At 34.3% G+C, this 16,196-nt stretch overlaps 2 protein-coding genes and 1 pseudogene across 2 annotated transcripts; all 3 read right to left on the reverse strand.

Moving 5' to 3' along the window:
* Window positions 1–541: 541 nt before the first annotated feature.
* Window positions 542–4,196, reverse strand: LOC110715583 (annotated as a pseudogene).
* Window positions 4,197–4,680: 484 nt separating this feature from the next.
* Window positions 4,681–8,054, reverse strand: LOC110715434. Its single transcript, XM_021894017.1, has 6 exons — window positions 7,924–8,054; window positions 7,438–7,505; window positions 6,827–7,356; window positions 6,466–6,546; window positions 6,248–6,310; window positions 4,681–5,134 (listed from the first exon to the last, which is right to left on the reverse strand). The coding sequence occupies exons 1-6, from the start codon at window positions 8,052–8,054 to the stop codon at window positions 5,066–5,068; spliced, it is 942 nt and encodes a 313-aa protein (XP_021749709.1). The 3' UTR covers window positions 4,681–5,065.
* A 1,555-nt stretch (window positions 8,055–9,609) lies between these two features.
* Window positions 9,610–14,416, reverse strand: LOC110715389 (ferredoxin-thioredoxin reductase catalytic chain, chloroplastic-like). Its single transcript, XM_021893968.1, has 6 exons — window positions 14,170–14,416; window positions 12,638–12,750; window positions 11,933–11,982; window positions 11,772–11,843; window positions 10,128–10,188; window positions 9,610–10,010 (listed from the first exon to the last, which is right to left on the reverse strand). Exons 1-6 carry the CDS (start codon window positions 14,264–14,266, stop codon window positions 9,966–9,968), a joined length of 438 nt encoding a protein of 145 aa, XP_021749660.1. The 5' UTR covers window positions 14,267–14,416; the 3' UTR covers window positions 9,610–9,965.
* Between the last annotated feature and the right edge of the window lie 1,780 nt (window positions 14,417–16,196).

Raw genomic sequence — 16,196 nt, forward strand, 5'->3', positions numbered from 1 at the left:
TTAGATTAGAAAAAAAAGTTCATATTAGATCATCTCGTTTTATGTGCAGTTTTTTATCGCTAGATATTTTTGATTTCGTAATTAAAAAATTATGAAAATTACATATTATTACGAATCTAACAAGATCCCACTTGATACATTTTTTCCTTATAGATTATCGTACATTTAAGGTTAAAGTTTAGTCAAATCAGATCAGATTAGACCAAATCAGATCATATCAAACAAGATTAGATAAGTTCATCATATATATAAGCGAAAATAAGGTGAACCAAACAAGCCTTTACATTATCGTTTCTCTTGATATTAATTAGAGGATCAGAGTTAATTACAACTCATAACTTAATAAACTAACTCATGTTAATTGTTTTCCCTACCTTAGAAAAAGTTTAACAAAACACTTATGAATAGTGTATGAACATTTATATCCTAAAACTGTTCATTTACATATTTGCCTCCATTTGATTTCAAAAGCCTTAAATTGTCTTGAATTCCCTAAATTGATGTGGGGTCCATGCTCGGAAAATAGGTCGGGGTGGTAAAACCTACAAGTCCTGTAAAATATGAGTGGTTATTTTTAATTTTCAAAAAAATGGGTGATTATATTGCGATTATTTCAATACGTGGTATATTTTGGGGTGGTAATTTACAAAAAATCCTTAAAAATATGATCACGTACAACGTATCAAAAGAGATTTAAATCTAACAAACATGTAATAATTGTTATATATAACCTCATGACCCCTTTTAAAAATACCTATTGAGGGCATATAAATTGAGGCAAACTAAAATATTGCAATATTTGTAGACACTTATTCAAACAAATAATCTTTTAAATGTGCTATATTTCAAGTTTATTTGATTCAATTATACTCAGGACTGCCTCATTTACAGAAATAAGGAGTTGCAATAACCATAAGAGGAACTCGCTTGTGAGTTGTTATACCAACACTTTCAGCCATATCTAGCTTCCCACATTCTACTCCATCAGGCAACTTCCAATCAAACTCATACACGAGATTCGCAGCGACAAGCTCGGTATTAATCACAGCAAAGGATGATCCAGGACACATTCTTCTATCCGCCCCAAACGGGATAAACTGATAATTTTGTCCCTTGAAATCATATGTAGTAGTTCTGTTCAAAAACCTCTCAGGAAAAAATTCCTCAGGGTCTTCCCAAACAGTTGGGTCTCTCTGAATTGCCCACGCATTGATAATCACTTGTGTCCCTGCAGTGACGTCAAACCCGTTTATTTTGACATCCTGCGATGGCTGTCGAAACAGTAACAAAGGGGCAGGAGGGTGTAGCCTCAGTGCCTCCTTCATCACTGCTTTTAGATAGATTAGTTTCTCCAAATCATCCTCACATACTCTGCCATCTTTACCTCCAACAATGTTCCTAATCTCTTCTCGAAGTTTTTTCATAACTCTGGGATGCCTAATCAGCTCACTCATCATCCATTCTATTAGTGTGAATGTTGTTTCAGTCCCTGCAAAAAACATATCCTGCATCAAAACACGGTTAGACCCTGTTCACTTCACCTTAAAAAGTTAAGTTCAGTTCAGTAAAAATAATTTCAGTTTGACAAAAATAAGATATGCTCAATAAAATTCAGTAACTTTAAACAAGAAATATAAATTCAATTCAGTAAAAATAATTTCAATTCAGTAAAATTGATTTCAGTTCAATAAAATAATTTAAGTTCAATAGAAATAATTTCAGTTCAGTAAAATAACTTCAATTCAGCAAAAATAAGGGTAAGTGAAGGGAGCCTAGCTAGTAAATAATCTAAAGGTTAATACGATAATGAGCTAGATCGAACTAGCTTACCAATATAACAGCTTTGATACTGTCTATTGAAATAGCATCCTTGTTCTCATTCTGATATTCAAGCAAAATGTCCACAAAGTTTTTTGTATCCTCTTCTATGTCACACTCAGCACTAATGTTTGAAGTATGTTCTTGAATAACTGCTTCAAGGAACTTATCCAACTTATCTGCCACCTTTTGCACTCGACCATCCAAACCCTTTACTCGATCAACCCAACTTAGACAAGGTATAAACTCTCCCAAACTAAAAACCCCAAGAAGTTCCATAGCTTCATTTAACAGCTCCTTAAAATCAACACCTCTCCCACGATTACTACTATACTTCCTACCAAATGTTGCCCTGCAAATTACATCATACGTATACGTCACAATAATCTCACTTAGATTAATCACAGAAGAATGGGATTCATGTATCATTTCAACAATTAAAGCAGCTTCTTCTTCTCTTATGTTTCTAAATGATTGATCCTTTTTGTTACTCAAAAGCTGCATAACGCACACTCTTCATCAGCCTCCAATAATCTCCGTAAAGAGCAAAAGCCACATCCTTGTAGTCATAAAAGAATTTAATGGCAACACGTGATTTAGGCCTGTTAGCGAAGATTACATCATGAGTCTTCATGATTTCTCGAGCTGCATCCACAGATGAGACTACAATAGTGGGCCTGCTGCCAAAGTGAAGCAACATAAACTTGCCATAACGCCGAGACAATGATAGAAAGTCCCGGTGAAGAGACGCACTTAGTTGATGAAGGTTTCCTATGATTGGCAGCATAGGCGGCGAGGGTGGGAAGTTTTTGCCGGTGGCAAGACCTTTAAATAGAACATTGTACAAAATAATTACAAAGAATACAAAAGGGACCAAGAAAGGGTAGAAAAAGAGAGTATGCCAGAAATTTGTAAGCCGAATCAACATTGTTTCTATATAATCTTGGAGTTAAGTGAAGGGAGGTATAAGATGCAAAGGGTATGCTCTTTAGCCACTATAAAAAGAAACTTGAAGAACTTAGAAGAAAAAAATAATAATAAATAAAAAATAAAACTATCCATAATATCATTTGGGTAATTAGGGCCCTCCATTATGGGGTATTCACTTGGGGATGGTATAAGATAAACAGAGTTTTGTTATTATTACTGACTTTTTTGTGGACATAATATCTTCTTACTGTCGTTAATAATTGATGTATTTCCAACTGATAATGAGTGTTCCATGCATTAACAGCAAAGTTGTGTAATCTGTCATGCTCAACATAGTAATTGATCCATCAGCATCAACAAAGAATCAATTCGCGGAAGAAGGTGGTCTAAACAAAAACAAAGCTGGGATCAAAACTTATGGAACTAACAGATTGAACCAAAAAAAAAAAAAAAATGAAATCTGGCAATTGAGTCCGGTCTGGTTGGGTATAGGTATTTAACATGAACGATTGGCCTTAAATTCGTGATATTAAATCACCAGGACTAAATAATATGCATTTTCTGTGGAAGTGGTTCCACAACTACTATAACAGAGAATTGATGTCAGGGGCAATGCCACGAAAGCTAAAGGCGTGGCAGGTTGCTTAGGAATGCAAGAAAACATCCAATATTTCCAAATTTAAAATTTATTCACAATCCACATAACCATAAAATGATCCTACTATCCTTTGAGACATTGAGCCATGTCAACTAGATTGAGCTGAAAGAGCTTGTAAGACGGCTTTTCTTCCTGGTCTGTGTTGATAGAACAGAACAAATAATAACAAATCCTGATTAGATACTTAGAGCAGCATAATTGGTAGAGCATAACTTGGCTATACTTTTCATAATTACCAAAGTTAAGTATGGTCACAAAACACGAAGATAAATGACTGCAAATTATTGCCATATAAAGGTAAGTAGATATCAGTCTTGTCTAATTCTGTGTTCTATTTCACACAAATGCATTATTGTGATCATAACCTCACCATGTCACAATCAATTATTGTAAGTACATGCTATTCCAAAATAACCTTTTTCTGTGTGGCTATACCTGCTCCAACAGTAGTATTTCGACAATCTTGCCCATTGAAATCAAATGAGCTAAGAGCTACATCAGGGATCTATTGAGACAAAATAACTGGGGTACTTCCCAAATAATTGGATCTCTATTGATTTCCCGAGCATTGATAAACATTCGTGTTCCCACATTACTGTCAATCCCATTTATTTCGATGTCCTCCAATGACTATCGAAAGATCAACAAGGTCCTGGAGGGTGCAGCCTAAGTTAATCCTCAATTATGAAACGTTTGTTCCTCACATGCCCTATTGGCTAATACATGTCATAGTCTTAAGTGTTTTAGAAATGGAATGTACAGTGCAGTTTTGCCGGGCAATGTTGCAACTTGTGTTTGGGCCAAGTACATTGTCCTAAGCCCATTGACCTGGAATTACGAGAATACCCCTCCGTGATCCAGCCCATCATTAGTCAGAGTAAAGTACGGATTTACCCCTAATCTGTCCAAACAAGTACAACTTCTGCCACCTGAAAGTACGTCTATAAATAACTCTCCAATCATTAATGATGGTAACTTTTTCCTAATTCTCTAACCTTCTCTCTCTAAAGTACTCTTTCTCTCTCTACTTTCTATCTCTAGAAAGGACATTCGCTGACTTAAGCATCGGAGGGGCTTTCCCGGGTCACACCCCGGGGCAGTTAACCCTCTTTTTCTTTTGCAGGCCTAGCTCTCGGACAGCAAGGCATAGCAGAGGGAAATTCGGACATACATTGGACATAGTTCTAGGACATCTTGATTACCCTAACACTGAGGAGTATTCTGTTTCCACAAACAACTTGGAAGCCTAGTGCAGATGAAAAATGGCTCTTGGTTGTTGAAGCAATAAGCACTTGATTTTCAAATTACAAGTAACACAAGACACAACACAAGCAGGGCTGATAAATTCAAGGTTGCGAGCATAAAAAATATATATATATATATATATTGGGATGCTTGACAGAAAAGTGATGGCAGAATATCTAGATAGGCCTAACAACACAACATGAATGTAAAACAAAAAAAAAAAAAAAAGGCAACAATGGGAAGGAAGCTTTGATTCTCATTCATTAATCACCACTTCCTAAAGAGTAATTTTGGAATAACAATCTAGAATGATAAACACCAACTTTTCTACTTCAAATTCAAAGCAAGAGGCAACATCACATAGACTATGAATTGTAGTTTCTGAACGCAAAAGGTACATACAAATTCAGCCGACTAAAGTTGCCTGGGCAATTGCCTCCTAAGTAAAGCTGAGAGAGCCTGTAGGATTTTCTTCCTTGGACCCTGTTGACAGAACAGGACATGTAAGAACACAACTTTCCATTAACCACATCATAAAATTTAATACACTCAGAGAAACGGAATTGGGATGTGATAACATTCTTTTGCAACCAAGTATTTGCATACCATCAACTCCCAGAATGTCATATGATAAATGCTAAACTTTAATATGTAGCAAACAGTTAGGCAGGAGTATTTCACGAAGAATGGTTTTTAGTTTTTACTGTCAAATCTAAATATTCGCGAGGGCTTAAAGCACAAGGGAGAAAGATTTTGACATCACAGAGAGTCAAAAATCTTACCAAAGGGAAAGAAAGAATATTAGCATGAGATATATTCCCTACAGCAAGAACTGCTGAATGATGATAAGTGATAAGCATCTAATTAACACTAAGGTAAATTTGAGCACCATATATCAGTTCATTTGAGAAAGTTGCTTAAAGATACTTTGTCTAGATCTATATGTTGGTAGAAATTACGAAGTTTTTTTATCATTAATGGAGATGTTGCGAACAAGATGGATCAAAGAAACAAGACAATAATATTAGCTAAGGTTTTCTCTTAGTTAAGTTTTTAAATAAAAAAATTTAACATTCTATTGCTTCGGTTGATTTTAGTGAATTTTATGTTTATCTTATGCACTCGGGATTTCAGGTGTAACAAAATCTTACATTTGAAGAGAAAATGAAAATCAAAACAGAACATGGGGCATTTCACCGAAAAAAAAAAAAAAAAAATCCTGGTCGGTCCTTTGAAGGGACAAGCCTAGAATCTCACAAGGGTTTCACAAATATGTTGTTTATTTTGTAATTCAACATAGTTTTCATATTGGACTTTGGTTGATCGGCTAATGTCATTATCTTGCTAAGGACTAGTCCTTAAGGCTTTGCAAAGAATCTGATTAGTATGTTATCATTTGTTGGGCCAATTGAAGCAAGCAATTAGAAGACAGCAAGTAAAGCTGAGATAGTAGAGATGGAGAAGCAACAAACTCAAGAAAAATAATACATAAATAAAAAAAAAAAAAAAAGGAAAGTAGGAAATGGCTTGGCAGAAAATATCATTACTTGTGACTGCATGTACATATTTTGCTAAAAAGATAGTTGAGTACAATACCATCAGAATTCCCAGATCTTTCAGGTCTTTTTCACTCATTAGCTTCAACGCTGACATATCTACCTGGACATAAGGTGGGATGCAATCCTCATCAGTATGTACAGTTAAGTTCAGATAATAACTGCGGAAAAAAAAAAAAAAAACACCACCTCCTTCAATGGAGTTATACTGAAAGAGGCGAGTATTAGGAGTTTTGCTTAGTTGTTTATTGGCAATACCTCCTCGGCCTGAAAATGGATAGTATATTTCCCCAAACCAAGTGAATTCAACAACCCTGCAACAGTAACAGGTGCCTCAACCTGCACAGAAGATCGGAAATAGTTTGAGCAATAACATAAAGTCACAAACCTAAGCACTGACCTGATCAGAAAGCGAATAAAGCTCACCACACCCCCAAATAATTAAGAAAAAATAAACAACCATTTGCATAATGTTTGAATAATCATATCCCAACAGCTTCAGAAATCCTAACTTCAAAACATAGAAGAAGTGTGAAACACAAAACGAGTTGATCCTATCATTCAGTGATTTCCTTAAATTTTAAACAGAATTGAAGCAAGCAAAAGAGTGAAGTATTACCATGGACAAACTTCTAGGCAGGAACCCACTTGGTGAAGGAATAAAAGCCATAGGTCTAGTCCTTTCCGGATCCATTAATGTCACCGTCTGTGCTGGTACAGTTGATCTAGGTGGTCCAGGAAACATATGGCTATAAGTATGTTGACTACCTAGAGGCCCAATTGATCTTATAGATGTTACTTTTTGTAATTCTGTTTTATGAGTTGGAGGCAACAAACAGCCAGAATTATACGCGGACCTTGTAGGAGATCTTCGTCTTAAATCATCTCTAGTCACAGTAGGAGGAGGAGTTTCCAATGAGCCCATGTAAGCTAAGGCTCTAGTAGCTTCTCTATAAGGATCTCTCTGACAATGCCCATCGCTTTGAGACTGAAGGCCACGCTGCAGCTCATAAGAGCTTATGGCTGACCTTGCTGGTGCACCAGGAAACCTTCCTTTAAATTTTCTCCTATGCTCATTACCACGATTTTTACTGGATAGCCTCCTCCAAATCAATTTGTGTTGGAGATCATTTCTTTCAAGATGAAAACCTTCAAGACAGTTAAGATAATAAAATCATTAGTGGATGATTTATGTTCTCTGTAAGCCATCATATATTAGTATATTGTTACCAATTTCGCCATCACAATCCACATTCTCTTTAGCAATAGCTCGTAGTCTGCAAGTAACAAAATAGAATCTGTATCAATTAACTAACAGAAATTAACAGACTACACACATAACAAACAGAAACACATTCATTCACTAGCTTTAATTACCACCACTTTTAATGAGAGCATGAAACTAAAGTCCTGAGATAATAGGGTTTCTTTATTAATTTTTAAACACTAAAAGAATCACATTCGAGTAATAACCATATGAGCAACCCTTATGGTTGTAGTATGTAGGGACTTGCTTGCGATTATCAAGGGTTCCTAGCTAATAGCTTGACCATTGCAGCTAAAATATGAAATTAGCTTGGGACAGGGGCGAGAAATTAATTGAACCTTCAACCTATTAATTATGGAATGATGCCCCCAACTACTAGAACATCTCTTGTATATTAAAAATGTAATAATTCAACTATTCGAAAATCAAAAGTATATAAACAAATTCACCTAGTATCCTTCATAATTCTGTGAGATTGAAATATGTGGTTATTACTAATAACACTAGCAAAACCAAACAGAAGCGTATAGCAGAGATAATTGAAATCATTTATGATCAAATTGTAAACTTGATTGCTCATGGTTATTCAACATCTTACAGAATTGTAAATGAACATTACATTATAAAATTAAGGGTAATGTTATATGTAGCTCTAATAAGCATTAAATATACTCTTGAAAATTGTATAAAATTAGGAATTCATGACAAAAACACGCGTAACTCAGTGTTATTAGTGTTTTTATTTTGACGATTTCTTAACTTTTTACAATTTTCAAGCGTAAATTTAATGCTTATATGTAGCCCTAAGAGCTATATATAACATTTTCCTAACAATTATAAAATTACAAAATTATCGAATTAAGATGAACACAATAAAGCATTAAAAGGAATCTGTGAAAATAGAGAGTAACTTACGAGAGCGGCCAAGGGTGATGGTGAATTGGGGCGTTGACATAGTTGTAAAAACAGAGAGAAAGATAAAACGTCAAACTAGAGTGTAGAATTCAGTTGAAAGATGACGTTCACATCGGAACTTATGCAGTATTTCCATTTTATGCACTCTTCACTACTTTTGGAGTTTGGGGGCATTTGGACCGTTTTTCGCAAGGTCTCTTTATACACAGTATTTTTTTAATTTTATTTTTTCTTATACGGTATTTATTCTGTATAATTTTGATCTTAATACGGAGTACAGTACTTAGTATTGACGAAACTGAGTTGAATTAAACTTATTTTTATTAAAGAAGGAAATTAAGATAAGAACTGAAAATAAGCTGAAAAAAACAGACTCTTAGAAATCAGTAATTAGTATTTTGAAAATATAAGATAATACGGAGTACATAATGATGCATATCTTTCAAATACTTGTTTTTTTAGAAAAGTTGTTGTTTGGTTACTCCATCAATTGTTATTTTATTGAAAAAGTATATGTGATGACGTGACGTTAGAGATAGTAGGATATTAACCGTATTAAAAAGTATGTACGAACTAGCTAAAGGCAATAAAGAATAACTTGGGTTGACATGAGCATTGATAAAAGCGCATCGAAAGAAAGGATCTTGGTTTATATAACCGATTTTGTTATAGGGATTAGGTTTAGACATTGTTGTTGTTTCTCCTAAAGAAGATACTTAAAAATCATGAAGCAAAGAATGATCATGGATGTATTGTGTGTTCCTCTGTTTGGTACATCTTGGGTAAATACAAGTTCATCTATGAGATACACAATAATTATTTATCACATGTATTTTCGCAAATAAATCAATAACTTTTTCCATAAAAGCGAGTCCCACACTGATGATGACTAGATAAAGTTGTTGATTTATTTTCTGTCTATCCCAATGAGATAAACTTGAGCTAAACAATTTTCTGTCTATCCCAGTGATTAACTTGAGCTTCCTCATACATCTCAATGCCAAATTTTCAATGTACATCCCAAGCCAAAAAAATATACACATACACAATAACACAAACAATAGAAAAAACATTATTAGAAATTTAGAATACACAAACATTTGTGAAATAGAGGATTTTGATTTCTTTCCTAACTCTTGCTGTCTTGCATCAAAACTATTTGTGGCTACATGCAGATAAATCATTCCATAAATCAATAACATGCCATTTTAAGACAATACTCCATAAGAATGGCAATTATATTGTTGTTGGCTAGATCATCAAGTGTTGAGAAATACTTCTACATTTTTACCAAATGCAGAAACCCTTCAGAAATATACTTTGGAATTATTGATGTATAACTTTTCTATCAATGATAATATGGTATGATATCATAAAATGAAATACAAACTCAGATACATGAGTATGGCTATATACCTTTGACAAGGCTTAAAGTTAGAGATGGCAAGGCTCTCCAAAATAAGAGTATATACAGGCAGTACAGCATAACAGAACAACAGTTATTGGCATCCTCGTGATAATACGTAATGTACAGGCCTACTGAGGCTACGCATAAGAGGCTTCAGCTCATATAAGATCACACATTCGCAGTCACTTCCCGAATTTCATCCAAGGTGATAGTCTGCAAACATGGCAAAATTATACGTACTAAGTAAGAAAACTTATAAAGACCAGCATATTCAGAAAATATATGCCTTCATGGAAGAACAATAACGCGCATTTAGGATGTTAGGCTAACCTGATCCTTTCCAGCAAAATCATTGTCAGGGGTCAGGAATAGCATGCAGTGGCACTCTTTCCTGTAAAATTGTCCAGTTCAGTTACTTATAAGCTATGAGCAATGAGTTCCTTGTGTTAGATAAACAAAAATAAACAAAATCCGAGGAATTAACATGATCGAATGACAAGGCTAATCCCCAGAGAGTGACCATAAACATAAACACCACCACCTAGAGTAACATAATGGCAAGTTGAGCAGCAATCAGCCATTAAGCTAGTCTTTCCTTATTGTATCCTACGTTAGAGACGTGAACATGAGAACGTAAATCGCAAGCAACTAATACCAAAAAGGCATAAATCATCACTTCCCAGCCCTCATTCCCTTCAATAATAGGACACAAAAAGAAGACCCATGATCAGACATTTCTACATTTGCATTATAACTTTCAGTGCCACATGTTTCTACCACTCAGTTATCTTTTTCAGTCTCCGAACAGTATATGCACACCCTCAGTACAACAGCATAACATCAACTCAAATCCATATCAGTCCATAGCACAATTTGGGATACAATTGGTTTGACTGTTTGAGACATTATCCACTTAAACACAGCAGCAGCATATCAGATAAAGCCACGAGTGATGAATATGTGGAAGCCGATCCCTGAAGGTTAATCTTTTAAATTAGGAAACTAGGAAGAGTAAAGTTCATCATCATAATTTTTTCCAAGGAGATTTGAAGGCAATAGGAAGAGAACTGGCTGTAGTAGATTCTCTCACAAAACAGGCTATGATAAATCAACACAGCCATAATTATCTCTCTCCTTTCTACTTTACTGCTATTTAAAATCAATTGAAGGTATCAAGGTTATCAATTCAGGGTACTGTCCACTGTTATTGTGAAGTGGGTCCTTGTAGACATCTTAGAGCATTCTATTTCAAAAAGGAATGCTGCAAAATTCACTAAAACCTCATTGGTAGACTTAATTAATCACCTTCAGTCCCCAAATTCCCATGACCACACTTAAGAGTAGAGACAGACTGACTAACAATACTCACCAAAATTAAGAATCATAATCAGACCATACAGAAATTGCCTATTCAAAGCAATACAATTCGTGAAACTCTTAGCTCAAAATGAATACACAATAGCCACTGATTGGGGGTATGCAGAACTTCTAGAACATTCAGTGGAGGGTGGAGCCATAGAGGTATCATAACGCAACACTAAATAACTTACTTCCAAAAGTCTCAAAAATTATAAAGCAGAGAGACTGACAATACCCACCGGAGTCACCACCATACACATGCATGTAACTGAACTCATCACATCCTTACAAACTCTTGAACAGTTTATAGGCTTAATCTCTCCTAAAGTCCTTAAGCTACAAACTTGACAGTAAAATTTCATTGAATCCCTTCACTCTGCATTGCACAGATGCAAATTGGTATTTTGGTGCTAATTAAGTTATCAAGTACAATCTTTCTATGACCCCTCCACTATCAACTTCAGTATCTCTAAAATATGATAATTGAAGCGTCTTGAGTTACTGCATTATTAACTCTTAATGGAGATGACAGAATCATATGTATGCTCCAAAGGTTAAGCAGGCATCACTGTATGCAGAATCATCTGCAAGAAAAGTTGATATGGAGAATCATACCTCTCCCTCATAGGCACACATGGGCAGTTCCAAAAACCTTGCTTGGCTTCAGCTTCTTTGTCCTCATAATACCTGAGCCACAGTAGAATCACTTGTAACATCAAAATGTAAACAATCTTGTGAGAAAGTAAGAAAGCTCCGTGAAAAGTAACTGTACTCACCGACATGGACATAGGGGGGCACCTAATGTGTCCCTGTGCTCTGCTAATCCCTGTAAACATCCAAACAGGAAAGTTACATAAAAATTGCAGAACAAGAAGCAGTCCGTCTGTGGAGCATTTTACATATCAGACCAGAAATTGTTCTAGTCCCCAACAGATATCTGACCAGATAGATGAAACAAACCTTTTGACATACACTCTTCCAATTCGTATGAATTACTTCTACAAAAATTCATACATTCTTGTTTTTCTATGATGATCCTTTAGGTAGCTCATCTAAAGTACAACCACCAAGCAGCATCGAAAAAATAGTCAGATCTTTAGTGAAACACCAAATATAGTTCACGATCCCTAGTTACATTTCTTGACAAGAAATACAATTATATTAGGTGGCTAATGGCTTTCTTGAATGTTCTCATATTCCACATAAAGTTGACTCTATTGGAAGTGGCTCATAATCTACAATCTACATAAGTACATGGCATCTTTGATTGACAATCCATTCATATTGGAAGCAAATCTCTACCTACCATTATAAAACCTTCAAACATATTACGTATTAAATTTACCACCCAATTCTTACAAGGTTTCCATAGGGTAATAATTATCTTCTTAAATATATAACATCCACACAAATATAATTGTGAAAGAAGCACCACATAAACAAGAGAAAGTAAACATGGAATATAAGAAGGCAACATTTACCTTGATAACAACAGCAGTGACACTTTTATCAACACAAAAGTATGTATCAGATTTACGACAGAACTGCTCAGAGAATTTCCTCATTACTTCAATAGATTTCTCCGAAGGATCCACTGAAAAACAAGTGAGATATCAATAAGTGATTCTACCTAGATGCTGGAATGAACTCAAACAGAAAGATAGAATGCTGAAAATAGGTAATCTTCAAATATCTTTTAAAAAGAACTTGATCAGCATCTCAAAATACACAATCCTTGTTAATATCTTTGTACAGTTTAAGGAGCTCATGATCTTAATCCTGACATTTTCTCACACTCTTGAGTCTTGAGTGTAGAAGCCACCTTAAGAATTCCAAGAAAAAGATATTACAACTTCTAATACGAAGTATATAACATACACCGTATTACACGAACAATATTCACATTCACCCTTGTTCAAATGTGCGCGTCCATGGAAACTTCAAATTCCATGGCACACCAAAAAAGAAGGATTACTTGTCTCATTTCCAATTCCCACATCATTACATCATCAATCTCATGAAACATTAGACTTTACTTGCCTATGAGGCGCTTACGCCTAGGAAGTTAATACATCCCTTATTCATCTATCACACAAAATACAATTTGCCCATCATTTGTTTCTCTTAGTACTCCATCCGTCCCTTTTTGATAAATTCTTATGGTCATTTTTCACAGGAATTAATAATCACAAATAAGAATAGTTAAACTAAATTGAAAAAATAAATTGACATTTTTTTTTTTTGGTGTTCTACCCGGTTCACCTTTTGGGCTAATCCGGATTCGGGGATCAGTTCTGGGTGGTTAGGTTCCAGTCCCCTCCCAATTGTTGTTGCGGGGGATCGAACACAGGTCCTCCCTACCAAGTGTAGTCCCAATCACCACTACACCAACACCCAATTGGTAAAAATAAATTGACATTGGGTATGCAAAAAAAGTAGAGAGCGAAAGTAATAAAAGTACATGGCACAAAGTTACATGGAAAAGTTAAATTTGCAAAGATATTGTTGCAAATGGGAGGGAATTTTGGTAAAAATTTAATATTAATAGATGTTGGAAAAAGCAAATGGGGTGAACATTTTGGGACTAAAATTTGTCCGGCTATCAAAAGGGGACGGAGGGAGTATGAAATAAGTCATACACTAATATTATTGCAGACATACCCTTATAAATTGACTTACCAATCAGAACGAAAACCCAAATTTACTTCCATTTTCCATGAATCTCATCTTTCATTACCCATGAATTAAAATTCATACAAATCGAAGTTGATTAATAATTTCTAAAATACAATAACACCCACAAACAAACTCAATTGATAATTACTATTCTAACCTTCTCAACAACTTAACAAAATAACCTCAAGTATAAACCATTTCTGGATTTCATTAATACCAAAATTTGTATTGCTTTTATCGCGCAAATAGTGAATATGATTAATTACTAGAAACAAAATCATTATAAAAATTAATTAAACAAAAGAGAAAATCAATAAATTAAAAATAAATAAATAACCTTGAGCACGAATAACACGGGAGAAGCGTCTAGAAGAAGAAGGAGCAGGAGAAGAAATGGGGAAGCTGTATGCAGTTGAAGCTTGAAGAGCTTTCATGGTTGCTTACTTACTATTTTTAATTTCCCTGATTATTTTATGGATAATTATAAATAATAAATTGGAAAAATAAAATGAGAGAAATTTGGTTTATTTTTTAAGAGTTTGTTCAATTGGATAAAATATTTTGGAAAAAATTGTTAAAATTGTTAAAATGAGGAAAATCGAAGAAATTAAACTGCGCGCCACTCGTTGGAAAATATCAGTGAGACAGTGATAATATATTTGTGGTTATTATTAAAAGGGGAAATTAGTGAAGCCACTCAGTTGGGCTTGGTTATTTTTGAGCTTTTGTTTTATGGGTTTCAAGTATTTTTTGGGCCCAAAACAAAGGAACAAACAAGTAAATTAGCCTCTTTGATAGGCCCAAAAAATGTTCATGAGTAAAAATGCTGATAATGTTACCTCATATAAACCCAATAGAGTTCAATTCTCCTATGCATGACAATTGTTTAATTCTATGCAAACTTTGCAAAGTAGAAGTGTCAAAAACTCAAAACTTAGGGTCTGTTCCAATTCATTGAAAACAATTGCATTGAATTGAAATGAGCTGATTGAGACTGAACTGAACTGAATAGTGGTTAAATGAATTGTTTATGAGAGAAGGAAATTAGAAACTGAACTGAAATGAACTGACTGGAGCTAAACTGAACTGAAATGAAATTAAGTTGAATAGAACAGACCCTTAATCCGAAATCACTCTGAAATACACTCAATTCTAATTCCGATTTGCATAGACACAAAAAATTAGCATGACTTTAAAATGAAATATACTTAATCTGATCCAACCGAACAACTAAATTGACGTCTCTTAAGGCTCTATCACTCTTCCTTTCTTCCCCTTCTCTGTTTCATTTTATCCCTTAGCCAATAGTTGGCTATTCAGAGAATTATAGCCCTATTTCTTTCTTTGGCTCCAAGTTTTCCCTGCACCCGTAAATACATAAATTTGGGCTGTAACAAGCTAATATTTAGCAATATTTAAACAATTCAATAAGGGTCGTTCGTTATTGTTTCGCTTTAGTTTTCTATATTTTTAGAATAATAAATCAAAAAAAAAAGTTGTTGGTTTTCAAAATTACAATATTATGATTTCAGCAGATTTTATTAATTTTTAGCTATAAAACAACATACCGAGTACAATGATATCTAACGGACCTTAAATTAATACTTTCTTTGTTTTTTTGTTTTTACTTCAAAACTGAATAGAAATTAAAGAATGAAGTGTAGGGGTGTTCGCGGTGCGGTTTGGATCATAAACCGCACCAAACCGCAAAATTGCGGTTTGTAATTTTTTTCAAACCGCACCGCAAAATGCGGTGCGGTTTGCGGTTTAACCGTATTTTATTAAAATTGTAATTATTCTTTTAAAAACAAAACTTTTATTTTATTTTCTAATTATTAGTTTATAATTCAAATATTAAACTCTTTTAATTAATCTTTAATAACTAATAGTTAAAGATTAGCTCATATAATTTAGTTCTTTAATATAATTTTAATGAAAATATAGTATAAAATCATAAACCGTATTAAAGTGCGGTTTGGTCTCAATATTTTTTGAAACCGCACCAAACCGCGGTTTTGGTCATTTTTAAAAACCGCACCGCAAATTTCATACCGCAAACCGCACTCTGTACAGCCCTAATGAAGTGTACAAATTGTCAAATTGCAATAATACTTAGAAACAAAAGTGAAGATAGATTCTCAAATTAAAGATCAACGTAAGCAAAATTGGAGCAATTTATGTGTAGTAAATAGCAAAGAAGATACATGACGTGCATACATGCAAGTGTAGAGTGTTGTCCGTCTCAACAACCCACACAACTCACCATTTGCCTTGCTTTTTTTTTTTTCAAAGAAAAAGCAATGTTCACAATACATCAATGAAAAAGAAATGTGTATTTCATGATTTTATAAACCATTCAATGAC

The sequence above is a fragment of the Chenopodium quinoa genome, unplaced genomic scaffold, assembly GCF_001683475.1.
Source record: "Chenopodium quinoa cultivar QQ74 unplaced genomic scaffold, ASM168347v1, whole genome shotgun sequence".
Taxonomy (NCBI): Eukaryota; Viridiplantae; Streptophyta; class Magnoliopsida; order Caryophyllales; family Amaranthaceae; genus Chenopodium; species Chenopodium quinoa.